The 18,863-nt window shown below is 38.5% G+C and overlaps 1 protein-coding gene across 10 annotated transcripts in view; it reads right to left on the minus strand.

Annotated features, from left to right (window-relative positions):
- Positions 1-18,863, minus strand: part of hdac5 (histone deacetylase 5) — a 234,513-nt gene that overhangs the window by 15,583 nt on the left and 200,067 nt on the right. For all 10 annotated transcript variants that reach the window (XM_069904642.1, XM_069904638.1, XM_069904639.1 and 7 more), the window contains 4 exons: positions 10,580-10,687; positions 3,967-4,022; positions 3,421-3,508; positions 2,953-3,072 (listed from right to left, as the gene is read on the minus strand). In XM_069904642.1, the coding sequence (XP_069760743.1) occupies positions 2,953-3,072; positions 3,421-3,508; positions 3,967-4,022; positions 10,580-10,687 (372 nt within the window). The remainder of the gene's footprint in view (positions 1-2,952; positions 3,073-3,420; positions 3,509-3,966; positions 4,023-10,579; positions 10,688-18,863) is intronic.

The following is an 18,863-nucleotide window of genomic DNA, read 5'->3' on the forward strand; positions in this document are numbered from 1 at the left end:
GGAATGTGATGCTCCAGGCAATCCAAGGTACCATACTATCTATAGATAACCGTTTGCATAAATATATATATTGTAGATTTTCTTTTTATAAGGGGTGGGGATTGGGATAGGGAGGGAATATAACCATGTAATGAACAAAACTCTTTTCAATTTAAATATTCATTGTATTGTATAACGATTTACTATTTACATGTATGGAAAACTTTTAACATATTAAAAGGCATTTTTCTCTTTCAAAAGTTATCTGAATATTTATTTGCTAACATTCAATTTGAATAGTAGCATTGACTGCTGTTGTGATCTGTTCCGAGCCTGCCCTCACTAGTGGATTCTGGAGATGGTCCCCCATTTACACTCCCTGCGCCTCTCTGAAAATGAGGAGCAAACCAAAAGCACAGATGACTGGCGAGTTTGTCAGTTTGCTGAAAAAAGGAAAAAAGATCCTGGCCAAAACACAAAGTCATGATAAAGCACATTGTGTGTTGGTTGAAAAACTTCCCAACTGCATAATCCTTCAGCACAAGGTCCATAGCCCCGCAGGACTAAGATCCGCAAACACACATCCCACTTTGTAACTGGGATGAGAGCATCTGTCTCTGACATTCTTTCAGGTAATGAGATCCAGATTCAAAGCAACCTCTGGGTAGAAAATATCCTTCTCGTCTCCCCTCTGACACTTCCACCAATTTATTTAAACCCACACCCACTGCAGTGGAAAGAGGTTTTTCCGATTACTCGGTCTACGCCCCTCAGTTGCACATCTGCACACATCTGCAATTCAAGAAACTTCAGCTGTTCAGATGGAGTCTTGAGTTCAGTTGAGGAAGAACAGCACTGCTCGCAGAGGGCCAGATGTGTGGGACAGGAGGCAGGAACGTAGTAAGAGAAAGGAATGTAGAAGTGGGAAGGGGCAGCATGCTCAAAAGGATAAATGCATTCTCCACAGTTTATTCCACGTCTCAAAGGCTCCTTTAGATAATCCTGTCACTTGCCAGGATTAAGGACCTCTCCTCTGGAGAGGGAAAGGGAGGAGAAGATGCAGTTTTTATGGTGCCTGAAGGAATCAATGATGCAATAAGAATTAAACAATAGGGATCTGATGATTAATGAGAAGTGAGATCTAAATTAACAATCAAGCTCGCAGAGATAATAATCTCCTGGGCTGCTAACTCAGCCAGATGCAAATTGGCATAGAGTCAAACATATCAGAGAGGAGAATACAGAGGAAAGGGCTTTCACTTTATAGGACAATGGGAAAAGAGGGAGCTGTTCCTCTGGAACGAACTTCAGTGATCACGTTGGGACCAGCGTCCTGGTGAATTGAGCAAAAGAAAGGACAAACTGCCATCTGATATGCAGAGGGCAGCAATAATAATCGGGATGTGGTCAAAATAGAGGAAGATTATAAAAAGTCAAAAGGTCTTTATCTCAATTTGTAACAAGACAGATGAACTTATTACACACAAGATGAGAAACATGGGTATGATTTAATTGCTATTGCAGAGCAAATATCAGCTGACAGGAAAAAGAGGGACAGTCTCTCTGATATTGAAAGATGTCATTAGTACAGTGGTGAAAAATACTTATGATTCAAAATATCAGGAAACCAAATAATAAATTCGAGGGAGGAATGGCTAACTTAGAAGGTCACACAGCATCCATAGGAAGTAAATGGTAACCATCCTTGGCCTGATGAAGGACCCAGACAAGTTCTTAAGGTTAATTAAAATGTTTTCAAAGTTAGATTAAAACATCTGACTGCATAGTTATGGCAAACATTTAAATAAATATTTTATTGTTGTTAATAAATATTCATACCACTCAAATACAGAGATGACATGAAGAAGAACCGGGTTGGACTGAACAATGTGGTTATGAAAGGTCAGGTCTGGTCTTATAACAGAATTTTAAAGAGAAGATATCAAAAGGGTATAAACGAGCAATGAACAGAAAAAAAAGTTTTAAGAGCTTATATTAACATGCAAAAGTAAATTATGGTATCAGAAGCTGAACTGGGATTATGGGGAATATGAAAATGCAGAACTATGAAACAATTAATTTATATTTGTCTTTGCAGAGCATGATATTTAAATATTTCAAAAATATCAACAGATAATGAGAAAAAAAATAAAAGAGAGAAAAGTAAAACAATTAGTTTTCTGCATACTTTTTTTCCTATTGATAATGAGAAGACAGGTGGCCAAACTTAGAATGCCCAGGGTTATTAATAAAATGGTGGCATCAGTGTTGGATCGATTCTTTATGATGCTTCAAAATCTCCAAGTGTCATCAGGAAATGTCCTAAAAGATTGGAAAACCATAAACGAAACCTCACTGTTCAAGGGAAGGAGAGTTGGCTTAACACACAACACTGAGAAATTGCCGGAGTTCTTTGTTGAGGGAGGAGTAGCAAGACACAATATGGGATCACTGACTGGTCCCATCTCATTGCACGTGACCATATCGAGAGCAGCCTGTGGCTCCCCACTGTTATCCATGACATCATTCCTGAGGAAATGGTCTCAAGGCACATTTCGTGAACTCATCCTCAAGACTACCTTGGCCAATTCGATTTTCCCAGTCTAGGTGCAAAATCTCATAATGTGCCAAACCAGAGCCACATGGCTGTATCAGGAGTTTAGCATGTAAACAGCCGGGTGGGCTGAGTGCATAGGTCATTTAAAATGTCCAAAAGGTATCTATGGAGCAAGACCTTTCACACTATCTTTCATAATCAGTGGTAAAATGATTTTACGATTCAGAAGAAAGGCATGAGAGAGAAGGTAAATGACAGAGGATGATAAGAAAAGGCTCTTTCTTAAAGCGGGCCTGGTGCTTCATCTGAAAACTTCAGTTTATTGAATTAGACAGCCCAAGATTTGAATGCCTCAGTACAAATACCACACTCACGATTTAAAAGCATTAAATTAATAGTCGCTGATAGTAACTCACTTCATCCGAGGCACCACTGCCAGGGAAGAAATTTCCATCATCATATCGATGTAGAGAAATGTACAATACATGAGGATCATTATAAAAAGCTTGTTGTGTGCCATTTCCATGGTGAATATCCTGCAAACAATGGAAACAAACAGATCAATTTCAAAAGCATAAAAATGGAGGAACATAATTTCTGATTAATTTCCTGACTCCTCACAAATTACCCTTTAATCCTTCATGCTTACTCACGCATTCTTTGTGCTGGAACCTGCTGCCCCAGGCTTTTAAGAATTTAGATCTTTTGTTCCAAACATATAATTTGAGAAAACCTTCCTTTTACTAATTAAATAGAAATAAAACATAAGACGACTGCCGTTGTCCTGGAACCCGTTAAAGACATAATTACTTGTATTACAAAGAAGTTGATGGATTTCAACAAGGCTTGTACCACTTTAATCAAATGTAAAATGTAAATCATACCCAATCCACAATTAAAATTTTTCCAATGTTAAGTTTCTGCTTGAGTAGTTTGGCAGAAATTGCCACCGAGTTGAAAAAGCAAAATCCCCTAGAAGAGATAATTGGAAAAGACAGAAAAGCAGATTTAATCAAAAGGTAATGATTAGTTACTAACTTGTTAATCAGAGTTATAGAGGTTTTGTTCCCAACAACAAGAAAGCAGTTATTTTAAAGTTTATTAAGTTGCCAAAATGGACTTGGGTCACTATCATTTTGAAACTGGTAGGACAATTAAAAAAAAAGATTTGTTCTGAGGAACTTTGTGTAAATACTACTGTATTTGCTTTGAAAGATTTATTTTCTTCTGGTAGCCATTGAGGGAAAAATGATTTAAACCTCTAATCCAAAGTACAACAGGTAAATATACAAAGTTAGATGTCACAATTGCTTTTTAATTTCAGTTCTTTGCCTTTGCTTTCAGTTATTAAAATGGCATAGCCATTACAAGAGAAATTCAATCCACCCAACTCACGTTCAGTGCTCATATAATTCTTGGTATCAACTTACATCGCAGTAGATTCTTCTGCATGATGCCCGGGGGGTCTGACCACAGCAAAACCATTCTGTTCAAAACAAAATCTAGCATAACTCCTCAGAACTAATATTGCACACAGATCAATCATTTTGAGAATTAATGTTCGCATCTTGATTACAATATCTTCCTATGAATAAGGGAAAAAAAAACATAACACAAGAGTGTCCTATTTAATGGTTAATGCCTATTTTCAAAATTAATATGATGTATCCTCATTGAGAAAAGATACTTAAAACCTAAATATGGATTATTTTCTTGGACGGTTCACCTGAGGATATTGTGGAATTTTGAGAAATTAATTGATGATAATGAAATAGTGATGCCATTCTGTCCACTGTGTAAAAATAAAATAAATGAAACTGGTATAGGTGTGACATGATAGATAGTACATAGAATCCTCTAGCGACCTAACAAAATAACATAACTTGCTAAGCTAATGCCATCAATTACATTTTGTGATACATAGAAGTAGTAACATTCTAATTGACTGCCACATACTACAATCAGCCTGGAAAACAGTGAAGTTGCAGGACAACAGAATGAAATGGTCACTGTTCAATGGGGCCATGTTTTAAATTTTCAAGAATGCCACGGAATACTACAGCACAGAAAGAGGCCTTTTGGCTCTTCTAGTCTGTGCCAAGCTAGTTTCCTTCTGAGTCCCCTGACCTGCAGCTGAACCATTTCCCTCCAAATCCCTCCCTTCCATGTACCTGCCCAAATTTTTCTTAAACATCATAATTGAGCCCAATTCAGCTGAAGGTTCGTTCCACACTCCCACCATAATATCATAACTCCTATCATAACTTAAAATTGTACTAAAATAATCATAACACGGTTTCTGGTTTCTCACCACGCCAATATACGTGTTACACTTGTTGGAGGAAAAAAAAGATAACGTTGATTTTATGAATGTAATAAGAAATTGTGAAGACACCTGAAACTTGAAATTTTATTCAAAGACAACTGAAATTTAAGATTTAAAAAAAAAGATAATTTGTTTGAAAAGTTAGCCAGGGGCAGGAGGATAGAATACTGAGTTATTAGCTTATAGCCATGCTTTACAGAGATGTTCTGATGAGATGCATGCAATGAAAGCATACAATCGTAAATGGCAGACACAGGAGGCAAAAGTAAATGGCTTCTGCCATGGGGCATTCTCAATTCTGTGGATGTTCATTACAAGAGACATTGATAGACTAAAATGAAGATTTCCTCTAATTAGCTCCTCAACTGAGGGTTGATAAGAAATATTTAGGAAGGAGAACTTAATCTCTTGTTAAATAGCCAATAAGTAAATAATGGCTTAGATTTTGCATTCAGCAACAAACTGCCATCATTTAGTGCTGTCCTCTTTTAAAAAAAAACTTAATTCCAGTGATCCTCCCAGTGTAAATTTAGAGAAAACTATGAGGGGTTTCTCTAGGTCAAGTTTTGTGCATTGTCAGCCGTAGTGGATACAAAGGAGGTATCATGTGGGGTTGCCAAAATCAGCCTTGCATGCAAAATTGACACTAAAATGTCCAATTCATGGTCTGAGACTTGGCTGTATCTGATGTGCACCATTTTATTTAAAAGCATTATCACAGTCAAAAAAAAATTAAAACCTTCAAAAATAATAAAAGAACTTTACAACCACTTCAAGGTGTTTGAAAAAACACATTCTTAAAGGTTAGTAAACAATCTTTTCAACAGATTACACTTGTCAACGAAGATTCTGTTGCCTGAATACTTTTGGGTGTATTTTATGGATTTTGGGCTGTTGATCAGGAAAGTCACCGTAACATTTTCCTATCCCACACTATTTTAGGTATAACCTATTTTGTGATTTCCTGTCATATTTTAAGTCTCCTAGTTTATTGTTGCACAAAACAAGTGGTTTTGGTCAATCCAACCATGCTGGGACATGCACTCAGTGGAAATGCAATGCAAATGTTGTCTTAGGCCTGGGTCTGCTTCGTCAGGATAGATGCAGACAGGCTATAAAAGCAGCTCACGTATACATAGGCTGCGCATTACATTGATACAAAGTGAATGCATGTTGATGCACATGTTCTTCAGGCAATAGTATACTGAGTGTATTTAACAATAGCATTTCCAGGGTTGGGGCATGGTGATCCCACGGCTTTTGGAGTGGGCAGCGAAGTGAGAGGTAGCAGAATGGTAGGGCTTTGGTCAACAGGCTTAGGTGGTAACGAGGCAGATTTACCTGTGTTAATTGTGGACAGAAAGTATTTGTGTGAGGCTGGTGTTCTGTGTCAGATGTGGGAGGTCCTGGAGTCTCGCAGCCTCCCGGACAGCCATATCTACACCCGGTGTGTCGAACTGCAGCTCCTGAGGGACTGCGTTAGGGAGCTGGAGTTGCAGCTCGATGACCTTCATCTGGGCAGGGAGAGCGAGGTGATAGAATGGAATGATAGGTAGGTGGTCACACTGGAGCCAAGAGAGACAGACAAGTAGGTCACAGTTAGAAGGAGGAAGGGAAGAGTTAGGTACTAGAGAGTACCCTTATGGCTATACCCCCCAGCAATAAGTGCTCCTGTTTGAGTACTGTTGGGAAGGTGATGTTGGGGGGGGGGGGGGGTGGGAAACAGCCTACCTGAGGGAAACAACTGTGGCTGTGCCTCTGGCTCAGAATGGTAGGGAAAGGAAGAGGAAGGCAATAATGATGGGGGACTCTGTAGTTTGGAGGTCAGACAGGCAAATCTATGGACGCAGAAAAGAAACAGAAGGTAGTTTGCCTCCCAGGTGCCAGGGTCCAGGATGTTTCAGATCATGTCCAAGATATCCTGCAGTGGGAGGAGAGCAACCAGAGGTTGTGGTACATATTGATACCAATGACATAGGTAGAAAAAGGGAAGAAGTCCTGAAAAAAATGGTTCTGGAAGGAGTTAGGAAGGAAGTTGAGAAGTAGGACCACAAAGGTAGTAATCTCGGGATTACTGCCTGTGCCACAAGACAGTGAGTATAGGAATACAATGAGGCAGAGGATAAACGCAAGGCTGAGGGACTGGAGCAGGGGCCAGGGATTCAGATTTCTGGATCAGTGGGACCTCTTTTGGGGTAGGTGCAAAAAAGAACAGGTTGCACTTGAATCTCAGGGGGACTAATATCCTGGCGGGAGCAGTTTGCTAAGGCTACTCGGGAGAGTTTAGACTATAGTTGTTGGAGGTAGGAACTGAACGGAAGAGACTGGGGAAGAGGCTGTAGGCTCACAAATAGAGAAATCTTGGAGACAGTGTGTGAGGGAGGATAGCCATGTGATAGAGAAGGGACCCACTTGGTGGAAGGTTTGAGATATGTCTATTTTAGTGCAAGGAATATTGTGAACAAGGTGGATGAGCTTCGAGCCTGGATTGGTTGGTGCTATAATGTGGTGGCCATTACAGAAACTTGGGATGCTTCAATTACCAGGTTTTAGATGTTTCAGAAAGGACAGGGAGGGAGGCAAAAGAGGTGGGGGTGTGGCACCGTTGATCAGAAATAGTGTCATGGCTGCGGAAAAGGTGGACGTTATGGAGGGATTGTCTAAGGAGTCTCTGTGGGTGGAGGTTAGGAACAGGAAGGGGATCAATAATTTTACTGCCCTATAGTAACAGGGATGTCAATGAGCAGATAGGGAAACAGATCCTGGAAAGGTGTAATAATAAGTTGTCCTGATGGGAGATTTTAATTTCCTAAATATCGATTGGCATCTTCCTAGAGCAAGGGGTTTAGATGGAGTGGAGTTTGGTAGGTGTGTTCAGGAAGGTTTCTTGACACAATTTGTAGATAAGCCTACGAGAGGAGAGACTGTACTAGATTTGGTATTGGGAAATGAACCTCTCAGATCTCTCAGTGGGAGAGCATTTTGGAGACACTGATCATAATTCTATCTCCTTTACTATAGCATTGGAGAGAGAGATAGGAACAGTCGTTAGAAAAGTGATTAATTTGAGAAAGGGGAATTATAAGGCTATCAGGCAGGAAATTGGAAGCTTAAATTGGGAACAGATGTTCTCAGGGAAAAGTATGGGAGAAATGTGGCAAATGTTCAAGGAATATTTGTGTGGAGTACTGCATAGGTATGTTCCAATGAGACAGGGAAGTTATGTGGTGTATAAAGGCTGTAATAAATCTAGTGAAGAAGAAAAGCTTACAAAAGGTTCAGAGCTAGGTAATGTTAGAGATCTAGAGGATTATAAGGCTAACAGGAAGGATCTTAAAAAGGAAATTAGGTGAGCCAGAAGCCTTGGTGGGCAGGATTAAGTAAAACCCTAAGGTATTCCACCAGTACGTAGAGCAAGTGGATAAGACTTGAAAGAACAGGACATATCAAGTGTGACAATGGTAAAGTATGTATGGAACTGGAGAAAATAGCAGAAGTACTTAATGAACACTTTATTTCAGCATTAACTATGGAAAAGGATCTTGGTGATTGTATTGATGCCTTGCAGCAGACTGAAAAGCTTGAGCATATAGATATTAAGAGGGAAGATTTGCAGGAGCTTTTGGAAAGCATCAAATTGGATAAGTTGCCAGGACTGGATAAGATGCACCCCAGGATACTGTGGGAGGTGAGAGAGGAGATTGCTGAGGTTCTAGCAATGATTTTTAAATCATCAATGGGGATGGAAGAGGCTCCGGAGGATGGGAGGGTTGTGAATGCTGTTAGCCCAGGAATTTATAGACCAGTGAGACTTAGTTGAGTGTTGGTAAGATGATGGAGAAGATCCTGTGAGGCAGGATTTATGAACATTTGGAGAAGTATAATATGATTAGGAATAGTGAGCATGGCTTTGTCTTACAAACCTGATTGAATTTTTTGAGGATACGACTAAACACATTAATGAAGGAAGAGTAGTAGATGCTCTATATATGGATTTCAGCAAGGCATTTGATAAGGTTCCCCACGCAAGGCTTATTGAGAAAGTAAGGAGGCAGGGGACCCAAGGGGACATTGCTTTGTGGATCCAGAACTGGCTCACCCACAGATTTCTGCATGGAGGTCAGCGACCAGTGGTGTGCCTCAGGGATCTGTTCTGGGACTCTTAGTCTGTGAGTTTTATAAATGATCTGGATGAGGAAGTGGAGGGATGGGTTAGAAAGTTTGCTGATGACACAAAGGTTGGGGGTGTTGTGGATAGCGTGGAGGGCTGTCAGAGGTTACAGCGGGACATTGATAGGGTGGATAAGTGGGTCTGAGAAGTGGCAAATGGAGTTCAATCCAGATAAGTGTGAAGTGGTTTATTTTGATAGATCAAATATGATGCCAAAATATAGTATTAATGATAAGACCCGTGTCAGTATGGAGGATCAGCAGGATCTTGAGGTCCAAGTCCATAGGACGCCCAAGGCAGCTGTGCAACTGACTCGGTTATTAAGTGGCATTACAGTGTATTGGCCCTCATTAATCGGGAAATTGAATTTAGGAGCTGAAAGGTAATGTTGCAGCTAATATAGGACACTGGTCAGACCCCACTTGGAGTACTTACTCCATTCTGGTCGCCTCACTATCAGATGGATGTGGAAGCCATAGAAAGGGTGCCAAGAAGATTTACAAGGATATTGCCTGGATTGGGGAGCATGCCATATGAAAATGGCTTGAGTGAATTCAGCCTTTTCTCCTTGGAGTGATGGAGGATGAGAGGTGACCTGATAGACACGTGTAAGATGATGAGAGGCATTGATCATGTGGATAGTCAGAGGCTTTTTCCCAGGGCTGAAATGGTCGCCACAGAGGACACAGGTTTAAGGTGTTGGTGAGTAGGTAAGAGGAGATGTCAAGGGTAAGTTTTTAAAATGCAGGGGTTAGCGAGCGCGTGGAATGTGCTGCTGGCAACGGTGGTGGAGGCAGATATGAGAAGGTCTTTTGGATAGGTACACAAAGGGCTATGGGCAAGCCTAGTAATTTCTAAGGTAGGGAAATATTCGGCACAACTTTGTGGGCCAAAGGGCCTGTATTGTCCTGTAGGATTTCTATGTTTCTAGTATCAGCATTTATAGTTTCAGAAAGATTCAATAATCTATGTCGCAACAGCTGCGATACATATTGTTATATTTCTGGTGAGTACACGTTTAATGGTAAATTCAATAAAAGTTTAATGATTCTCCAGCTTCCAACATGATAGAGCAAATATGAAATTATCCCTGTGTTCAGCTTGAAATTGTTTATCATAATCCCCAATTTTCTTTCAGGAAGCAAACCTTTTGAAAAAAGGCTTTTGTCCAGTGTTATTGGTGGAGTTTATTGTGGCCATTCAGTGAGAAAATATTCCTTTAACATTATTAGACCTGGTAGCATTTGAGTTGCATTCCCTTTCTTTCCTTTTGTGGTCAGGTCCAAGTTCTTACTTCCTTGCTGAACACCATATTGAGTTAAACAGCAGCCACCATTTGCAGGCTTTTGACAAACCACTGAAGGTAACCTAGATTTCTGGGGAAAAAAATCAGCTGAGAGCTTTATAGAATAAAGATAGTACCAGTAGTTTCAATGGTGGAGCGATGAAATCTTCTCTTTCAGAGCAGTATCTTTACTTGTTATAATGGTCCTGTGTGATAACCATCAATTCTTGTTATCAATAGACATAGTTGACCTAGTCTCACCTTGAGTTCCCCTGAAGCCACCTTGAATGAGAGTTCAATGACACAGCCAACAGCCATGCGAACAGCACTAGAAGAATGCATCTCATTCCACACAGTGTCACTGTCCACCTAGAAATACAAAAATAAAACCTACTTTGAATGAAAAGTTACACATTCTGGAATAATGTCGTTATCCAAATTTTTGGTGACCAAATTGGCTAATGAGGTCACTATTATAATTAGTTACTATTTACATGTAGCTTTCAATGCATGAATATACATTACAGATGAGTTATTGGACAGAAATTGGACTCATTATGATATTTTATTAACTGGAAGGGGTTTGAGGGAGAGAGAGGAAAATTAGAAAGAACATTTCAGTTTGTGATCCCAATAACTGGCACAGCCGTAACTGACTGTGAAAAGGAAGATGAGGTCACCGAAGTTAGTGGGATGCAATGTGAGGGAGATGATGTCAACAAGTCACAGATGCAGGCCATGAATAGATTTGACAACTTAAAAAATATTTTTGGGCTTGTACAAGGATGATGAGTGAATGGGTCTTAGTCTGGATTATAATTGAGCAAAGTTTTGGATTAGTGTAAATTTACGCACCATAAAGGAATGAAGAGTGCCCAAGGGACAAGATGCATGGTTAAGTCTAAAGATTACAAAACCATGGGTTGGGTTGCAGGAGGAGGTCTGCTGAAGCACAAGTTGGGATTGTCAATGCCATCTGCTATCAGAATTCTGAATGGCCAATGAATCGATGGACATTACCTCACTTTTTCAATTTTTTTGCACTTTTTAAAATCTTGTATTTTACATAATTGTAATTTTATAGTAATTCTCACAAACTGATGGTGAAATGCAACAAATTTCATGATACACCTTCTTAACAATAAACCGTATTCTGCTCTGATGTGGGCAGTATTTGTGCTGAAGTACTTGTAGATTAAAAGAATGGCTGGGGTCAAATCAGATACCAAGATCTTAGCTGTATGATAATGGATTTGTAGTAATAAAAGCCAAATCCTGGATGACAATGTTGTTAACATGGTTGGTTGGCAGTTAACCCCCCCCCCCCCAAAAAAAGGTGGTATGGTGGACAGTGAAGTAGATTATCAAAGATCTAGAACTGGAGAATTGGGCCAAGGATTAGCAGGAGGAATTTAACTCTGACAAGTCCACAATGTTGCATCTTGGCTAGACAAACCAGGGCAGCACTTAAACAGTAAATGGTAGGGGCCTGAACAGTGTCATGGAACAGCGAGACCTGGGGATTAGCTGAAAATGGTGACACAGGTGGTGAAGGCGGCATTTGTTGATTAGGGCACCGAGTACAGGAGTTGGAACATCATGTTGCAACCATACAAGTCATTTGTGAGATCTAACGGAGTATTATGTTCAGTTCTGTTCACCAATTTATCTGAAGGATGGCATTCAGTTGGGAAGGATGAATAAGAGATTTACAAGGTTATTGCTGGGATTGCTGAGCTTTCTGCCAGGGTAGGAGAGGTTAAAACTAAAGGGGATAAATTCAAAGGGAGAGAGGAAAGATCTAAGGACCAGAGGGGCAACTTGTTCACTTCAGAAGGTGGCGGGAATATAGAATGAGCTGACAGGCCAGGGAAGCTGTAGAGGTGGACACAGTTACACCTTTTAAAAGACCTTTGACAGGCACATGGATAGAAAACATTTAAGGGATATGGACCAATCCCAGGCAAATGGGACTTGCTCAGGTAGACAACTGAGTTAGCATGAAAGAGTTAGGTTGAAGTGCTGATGTCCAATTGCATGCTTGAAAAACTCCAAAAAGCCATGTACTGCTATTGCAGTTGAGTGGCATTGTCAACATAGAAATTCAAAGTCTGCAACTAGAGCGTGTGTATTATATAAAAACAAACAAATACATAATTAAACAGATCGAATTGTTTTAGACATACAGCATGGTAACAAGCCTTTGGCCCACAAGCCTGTGCCATCTAATTACACCTACAACCCTCCAGTATATTTTGAACAGTGGGAAGAAACCAGAGCTCCCGGGGAAAACCCATGCAGACATGGGGAAACGTACATACCCCTTACAGACAGCACAGGATTCGAACTCTGGACCCAATATTGCTTTTCATATATTATCATTAACATCTAAGCACTTCTAATGCAAAAAGAAATTCAACGCAATTATTAATTTCTTGCATGTGATCTTATGTCAATGTCAACATTTGTTCTCCATCTTAAACTGCCCTTTAATTGAGAAAGTCGTTAAAAATCAATCAGATTAATGGCTCTTATGTTACACATTGATCAGACAAGGCAAGTACAGCAGAATTCTTTCCCCAATGGACAATAATGATCAAAAGAGTTTTTGCAACCACCTGAGGTTTCCATGAATACCACTACTGATAGCAGGATTCGAGGTGTAATCTTAAGAACTTAAATTATGTGGCATTCAAATTCCAACTCTCAGATTTAGATTTCAGGTTTATTGTCAGAGTACATACATGACATTACATACCACCCTGAGATTCCTTTTTTCCTGCAGGCGCAGTAGAACTAACACCAATTGGTAGTGCAACAAATAAACTGCACACAACGAAAACATAAACAAGCAAAGAACTTTAAGCAGATAACGATTGTGCGATAAAGGGAGCACAAAAAAAAATCAATAAAGTGCATAAACTCTGATCGAGTTTGCCATCGAGGAGTCTGAAGTGGAGGGGTGGCAGCCGTCCCTGAACCTGGTGGTCCGAGTCTTGTGGCACCTTTTCCACTTGTTTCAGTGTGCTGAGACAAAACATTAACGTTTTATTTGTTTTAAAAAATCAACGCATCAAATTAGAAGGAATTTATTTTATTCTGCACATTAAATATATTATTTCCTTGAACTCTGTATTATAGGCCCCAGCTAAATCCTTCCACTTCCCAAAAGATTATGCAGTGTCCCTTAGTTTCCTAAAGGTAAAGGAACAAATTACAGAAAATTAAACATTTTTTATGGGCTTTGCTATTGATACAGCAGCACTTTTATTCTTTTATACTTCTAACTGGAATTCAGAAATTACAAGAAGATACTAAAAACAAAGGAAATATTAAAATACAGAAGATTCCCAGTATCTATTGAAAGCACAACTACCTTGAGTTCAGTAAAATAATGGAATATATAATTCAGATGCAAATGCATCTGCATCTGGGAAGAAAGACGTTTGGTGCCCAATCTTGTCTCCTCCATTAACAGATTTTGCATGCGATTAGTTCATCATACAAGGTGTAGCATTAATAAGGACAATTCCACACAATCGCAAGTGAATGGGGCAAAAATACATGGTGGAATGGTGAAAACTTGTGCTGGCCTGCAACATCAACAACCACCTATAAATTACACTGGGTATGAAGATAAATTGATAACAATCCCTCCTCATCAGTGGATAAAGCATGCAAAGAGTACACAAAAAGAGGAAAAGTGGTTTTGAGGTGTAGAATTACAATAAAAATTAATTTAACTTGCGACTTTGCAACTGAAACAAGATGACACCCCAAGCCTTATTGATTCCCATTTAAAGGCATTCCATCTTGGTATCTAAGGTGATACATTAACAAAGATGCTGCCTTTATTATTATTAAGAGTTCAAAGTAAAAGAGCAAAGGAGTAAAACTCCTTAACATCACAAGGAAACAGCAATAGCATTGGGTAATGGCTAAACCATCAAAACTAAGTCTTATTTTTAGAAAGCTATCCATATGCCTGCAATCATAATTACCATCTTATAGTTACAGCAAGTACAGAGTATTACTAGAAACTGATGTTATGTGAGCTATGCCATTAAACCTTTATTCTGATTTTTGATGAGGTTGCTTCCTGGCAGTTTGGATGACTGGAAGCCAGATGTGAATGCTGCGGCACCAAGAAAAGAAATTCCACAGGATGGCTCGTTCAAAATTCCAGAAGAGAACTGCAAGGGCATTGAAACCATTAAAAAAAAAACAAACAGCTGAATAAAGTGTTGTACAATCATGATTAATGCAAGTCTTTTGTTGGTGACTTTGTTTAGAATAGTCATCTTAAGGAAGCTTTTTAATATGTGGGCGCTCTCTGTTGATTGGAGAGATCCAAGGAATGGAGGTTCTGCAGTGCTTCTCAAGAGCAAGAGAGTTCACTGCATGCCCAAAGGACAAATTCAACTTTCAATTCAAAGGAAGTAACCATTTCCCAAGCAAACTGACATTTGGTTTGAACACAAATAAAACAAAAAAAAAGCATCAGGAAATTCTGACGAGAAACCTGGTGTGCAGCTGTTAATATCAATGGCTCCCAATAACCGAAGGACGGTGTGTTATTATCAACTTTTAATTACAATTCATCTTTCCAAAAGCAGGTATTGTGAACATCACATTCATTGAGGTTGGAGAGGAAGTAGGCACGTTTTAGCCAAAATGCGATTGGAATTCATCGATTTGCTGCATGTTGAGGCCATTAGAATCTACCCCACAGAATTGAGCCACACATATTTCCATTACATGTCATTACAATATAATTTTAACCTTTCCATTCCATTTCATTTATTGCCATTTCCTTTCATGGTGATGACCAACATATTTCTAGTTTGCGTAGCATGCACTGCGTGTTTCTAGTCTTGATCGAGCCTGGCATTTGGAGCCACAACTAAAGTGGTTTCTTCTGATTAATTTGCCATAATATTTGTTCCTTCCGAGTTTCATGTAGCCATTATGGTTCGTATCTACTCAGTTTCAGTGGTAATATGTCTTAGATTCATATTTCATTCCAGAGACTTGCATATATTCTTTGGGGTGGCATCATGTTCTGTGAGTGGTTTTTGTAGAAATAAAAGGAGTAGGTCTCTCAGCTCTTTGGGAAGACTTCATCATTCTTTAAGATGTTGGTGACCAACATTGTACCCTCATACCATGCTCCCCCTGATTGGCTAGAAACCTAGCAATCTCAGTTCTGTGTCAACATAACAGCATATCATTTTTGGATACTGACAGTGGAGGATTATGAGGAGATGTGGGGGAGCACAATGGCCCTTCCTTGTTCTGGTGGTCAAATTGGGCATAGAAGGCGTTGAGTTCATCTGGGAGTGAAGCTTTGCTGTCTCCTACTGCACCGGATTTAGTTTAATCATTCTGAGTGAAAGAATTTCTTAATGGTAAATATTCATCTTGCCTCTAACTTGTGAAACCCAATAAGAATTTTGTAAATTTTGATGAGATCTCTTTATATTTTTGTGTTCTGAAGAATACAGCCTTAGCATATGCAATCTCCCCTCGAAAGGGAAGTCACTATCCTTGGAACCAGATTAGTGACTCTTCTCTGGACTAGCTCTTTGCCACCTGCTTCCTTTCTTAACTCAGGAGATCAAAACGATACCAAATACTCCAGATGCATTCTCACCTTGGAAGTGCACAATTTGCAAATGGCCTTGATTCTGGGATCAAACCATCTGGAAATAAAGACTGAGGTACCACTTGCTCCATCTGTGTGTTGGTCTCAGTAACTTTATTCTTGTTGCACGTCAAAATTATTCAATCTTTCACCATTTAACAAATACTCTGCTTTTTTTGTTATGTGCACCAGGGAGGATAACAAAATTTGTTGTCATAAATGGATGTGGAAGCCAAGTCAATGGGTATATTTAAAGCTGAAGTCAATAGCTTTTTGATTAATAGGGCTGTCAAGGGTTATGAGGAGAAGGCAGGACAATGGGAAAAATAAGTAAGGCATGATGGAATGGGATAACAGACTCGATGGGCCAAATAGCTGAATTTTCCTCTTGCATCTTATGGTCTTAAAGCCAACCCTTTATTTTGGAACTACGACTCTTGGCCCAGACACTGGAAATGTCATTTCGGCCTCTCTCAAATGACAGCACTTTTTCCAAATTCTACACTCTATGGAACTAATCTGTTTAAAACAATCCTCACATCCTAGGAACCAATTTGGTGACCATTTGCTGCACTCCTTCGATCTTACATATAGTAGATGGGAGAACTGACCGAGGGATTGAGATCTGGTTAATGCCCTTTATCTCAGTGCATCACATTTTGGTTTGCTGTCAGGATTTGAAATTCAACAAGATACATCATTATGACTTGGGTGTATAGTTAAAATAAAATATTTTACATCTCTTCAATGCATCCTGTTTGCCTGGTCTATTACATTGCCAGGCTAAGTTGGAGACATCATTCAACACATTCTAAGGAAATTTTGAAAATCATGCCAAAAAAAATCCATATCCAGATTTATGTTACTTTAACTGCTTTAAGAAAAATTATTTGTGGCTTGGCAGATACATAAATGCCAAACCCTTAAGGCTTTGAATCCCTCATGCAATGGGTTCATTGTTTGCAACCCAGATGTCTTACAGATTCATCACAATCTTTCAGCTAATGAAACAATGCAAGTGATGTGGTTGAAAAAGAATCTCAGTTTTTTTCTAAAAGTTTGAAGGAACATCTGAGGCCATTCCCTTTGCAAAATGGCTCTTACACTGGAAAATCCAACTGGAGTAAACATTCCTGAAGATTATTTATAGATTAATTATTTTCCACAAAAAGTTACCTCCGACACTACGACAGCAAGTAATTTTTTGTCAAAGCCACAGAATTTACAGTAATAAAGCAGAAAATACAAGAACCAGTGAACTCAAAAGTTTTGAGGAAAAAATGACTTTGACCTGAAGTATAAATAGTTTCTTTTTTCACAGATGCTGCCTGATCTGCTAAGCATTTTGCAGCATTTTTAGTTTTTATTTCAGATTTCTAGCATTAACAGAATCGACAATGTATGTTCTATACGGAATTTGGATCCAGATTGTATTCTTGAGTAAAAGGTTGGTAATCTAGCAATTTGAAATGTTTTCTATTTCAAGATGCTTATTGATTTAAATACATTAACTTATATACTATATAAACTATCATAAACTTGAAAGCCTTTCTGCTTTGCAGCCATGAGAATGAAATGACAAGAAAAACAATTTAACATATTAATAGTTACAATCAATGAATAAAATGCATTAAATCCAACGGGGATTTATACCGTAATTAAAAAGACAACTCAATGAACATTCATTATCATATAGCAAAAAAATATGAATGCTGTAAATTTATTATATTTTTGACATAATCAGACAATAATAGGAGGGAAAAAAATAATTAATTAATGTTTCCGATGGAGCCTGAGATTTTGATGGAATCCTGCTATGAACTTCCAATTAAGTTGTCTTACTTTAAACATGAATGAAATTCATGTTTTCTGATTAACATACATTTCTTTACATCAATAAAAAGAGCACAGGTATTAATTTTAATTCTATTTTAGACTCTCAAATTAATTATTACAATTTGTTTCTTTTATTTGCTGCAATTTTAAAAGTATTTCACTCAATTTACTTTTTAATTTCTCCATTTCTCTCCCACTTTACATTGCCCTTTATTTCAATTTGAAGTTCATTTGGCTTCATCTTCACTGTCTGCTCTTTTAGTTTACATGCAAGCCTAAATGTGAAGTTATAACACAAAATTTACACCAGGTTTTTGCTAGAGACATCATGCTTAACACAGCAGATGATAAAAGTGAGCTGTTCCCGCTGCATGCTTAACTTGCTTGATTCCTTGCTGAGCTGCAAGTTAATGTTGAACATCTTTCAAAGCGACTTCGATTACAAGAACATGTGGGAGCACACATATCATTAATTACTTAAATCACTTGACAACATTAATAGATTTATTATACTTGAATCAATTCAGTGCCATTTTTTGTTACTTTGAATGTGAGTGGTTTATGATTTGTTGACATTGACAATTGATGACAAATGTAACTTTTGCTTATAAATGTGCAATTGTAAATGATATGTTAAAATAGCAATGCTGCTTTTACACCTTTAAAGTCTAATAATTTGGCATATGATGAGGTGCGACCGCAATCAATTTCACAGTAATAAAACTGCTAATAGTTAATCTGCTATAATTTTCTGGCTGGGTTGCAAGTAAAATTGAGCATTGTTCTGATTTAAGGATGGGGAAAAGAAACCCAAGTGTGAGCTTTGATATGAAAAGTTTATGAAAATCGTGTCAGCTAGTAAATAAAAAACATGAATCTTTTGGAAAGTTAACTTTCCAAAGTTAAGTTAGCTGGACTTCAGCTTTAAATAACTTTAAATAACCATTGTTATTTTATTTACTATTGAATATAATTTTATTTTATCCAACATTTTAAAATTAGACAGGAATCAGGAAAAAAATTCAATTATTTTCTCTCTTTTTATTGACATAAAACAGTTCCCTT

Source organism: Narcine bancroftii, chromosome 12 (genome assembly GCF_036971445.1).
Source record: "Narcine bancroftii isolate sNarBan1 chromosome 12, sNarBan1.hap1, whole genome shotgun sequence".
Classification (NCBI taxonomy): domain Eukaryota; kingdom Metazoa; phylum Chordata; class Chondrichthyes; order Torpediniformes; family Narcinidae; genus Narcine; species Narcine bancroftii.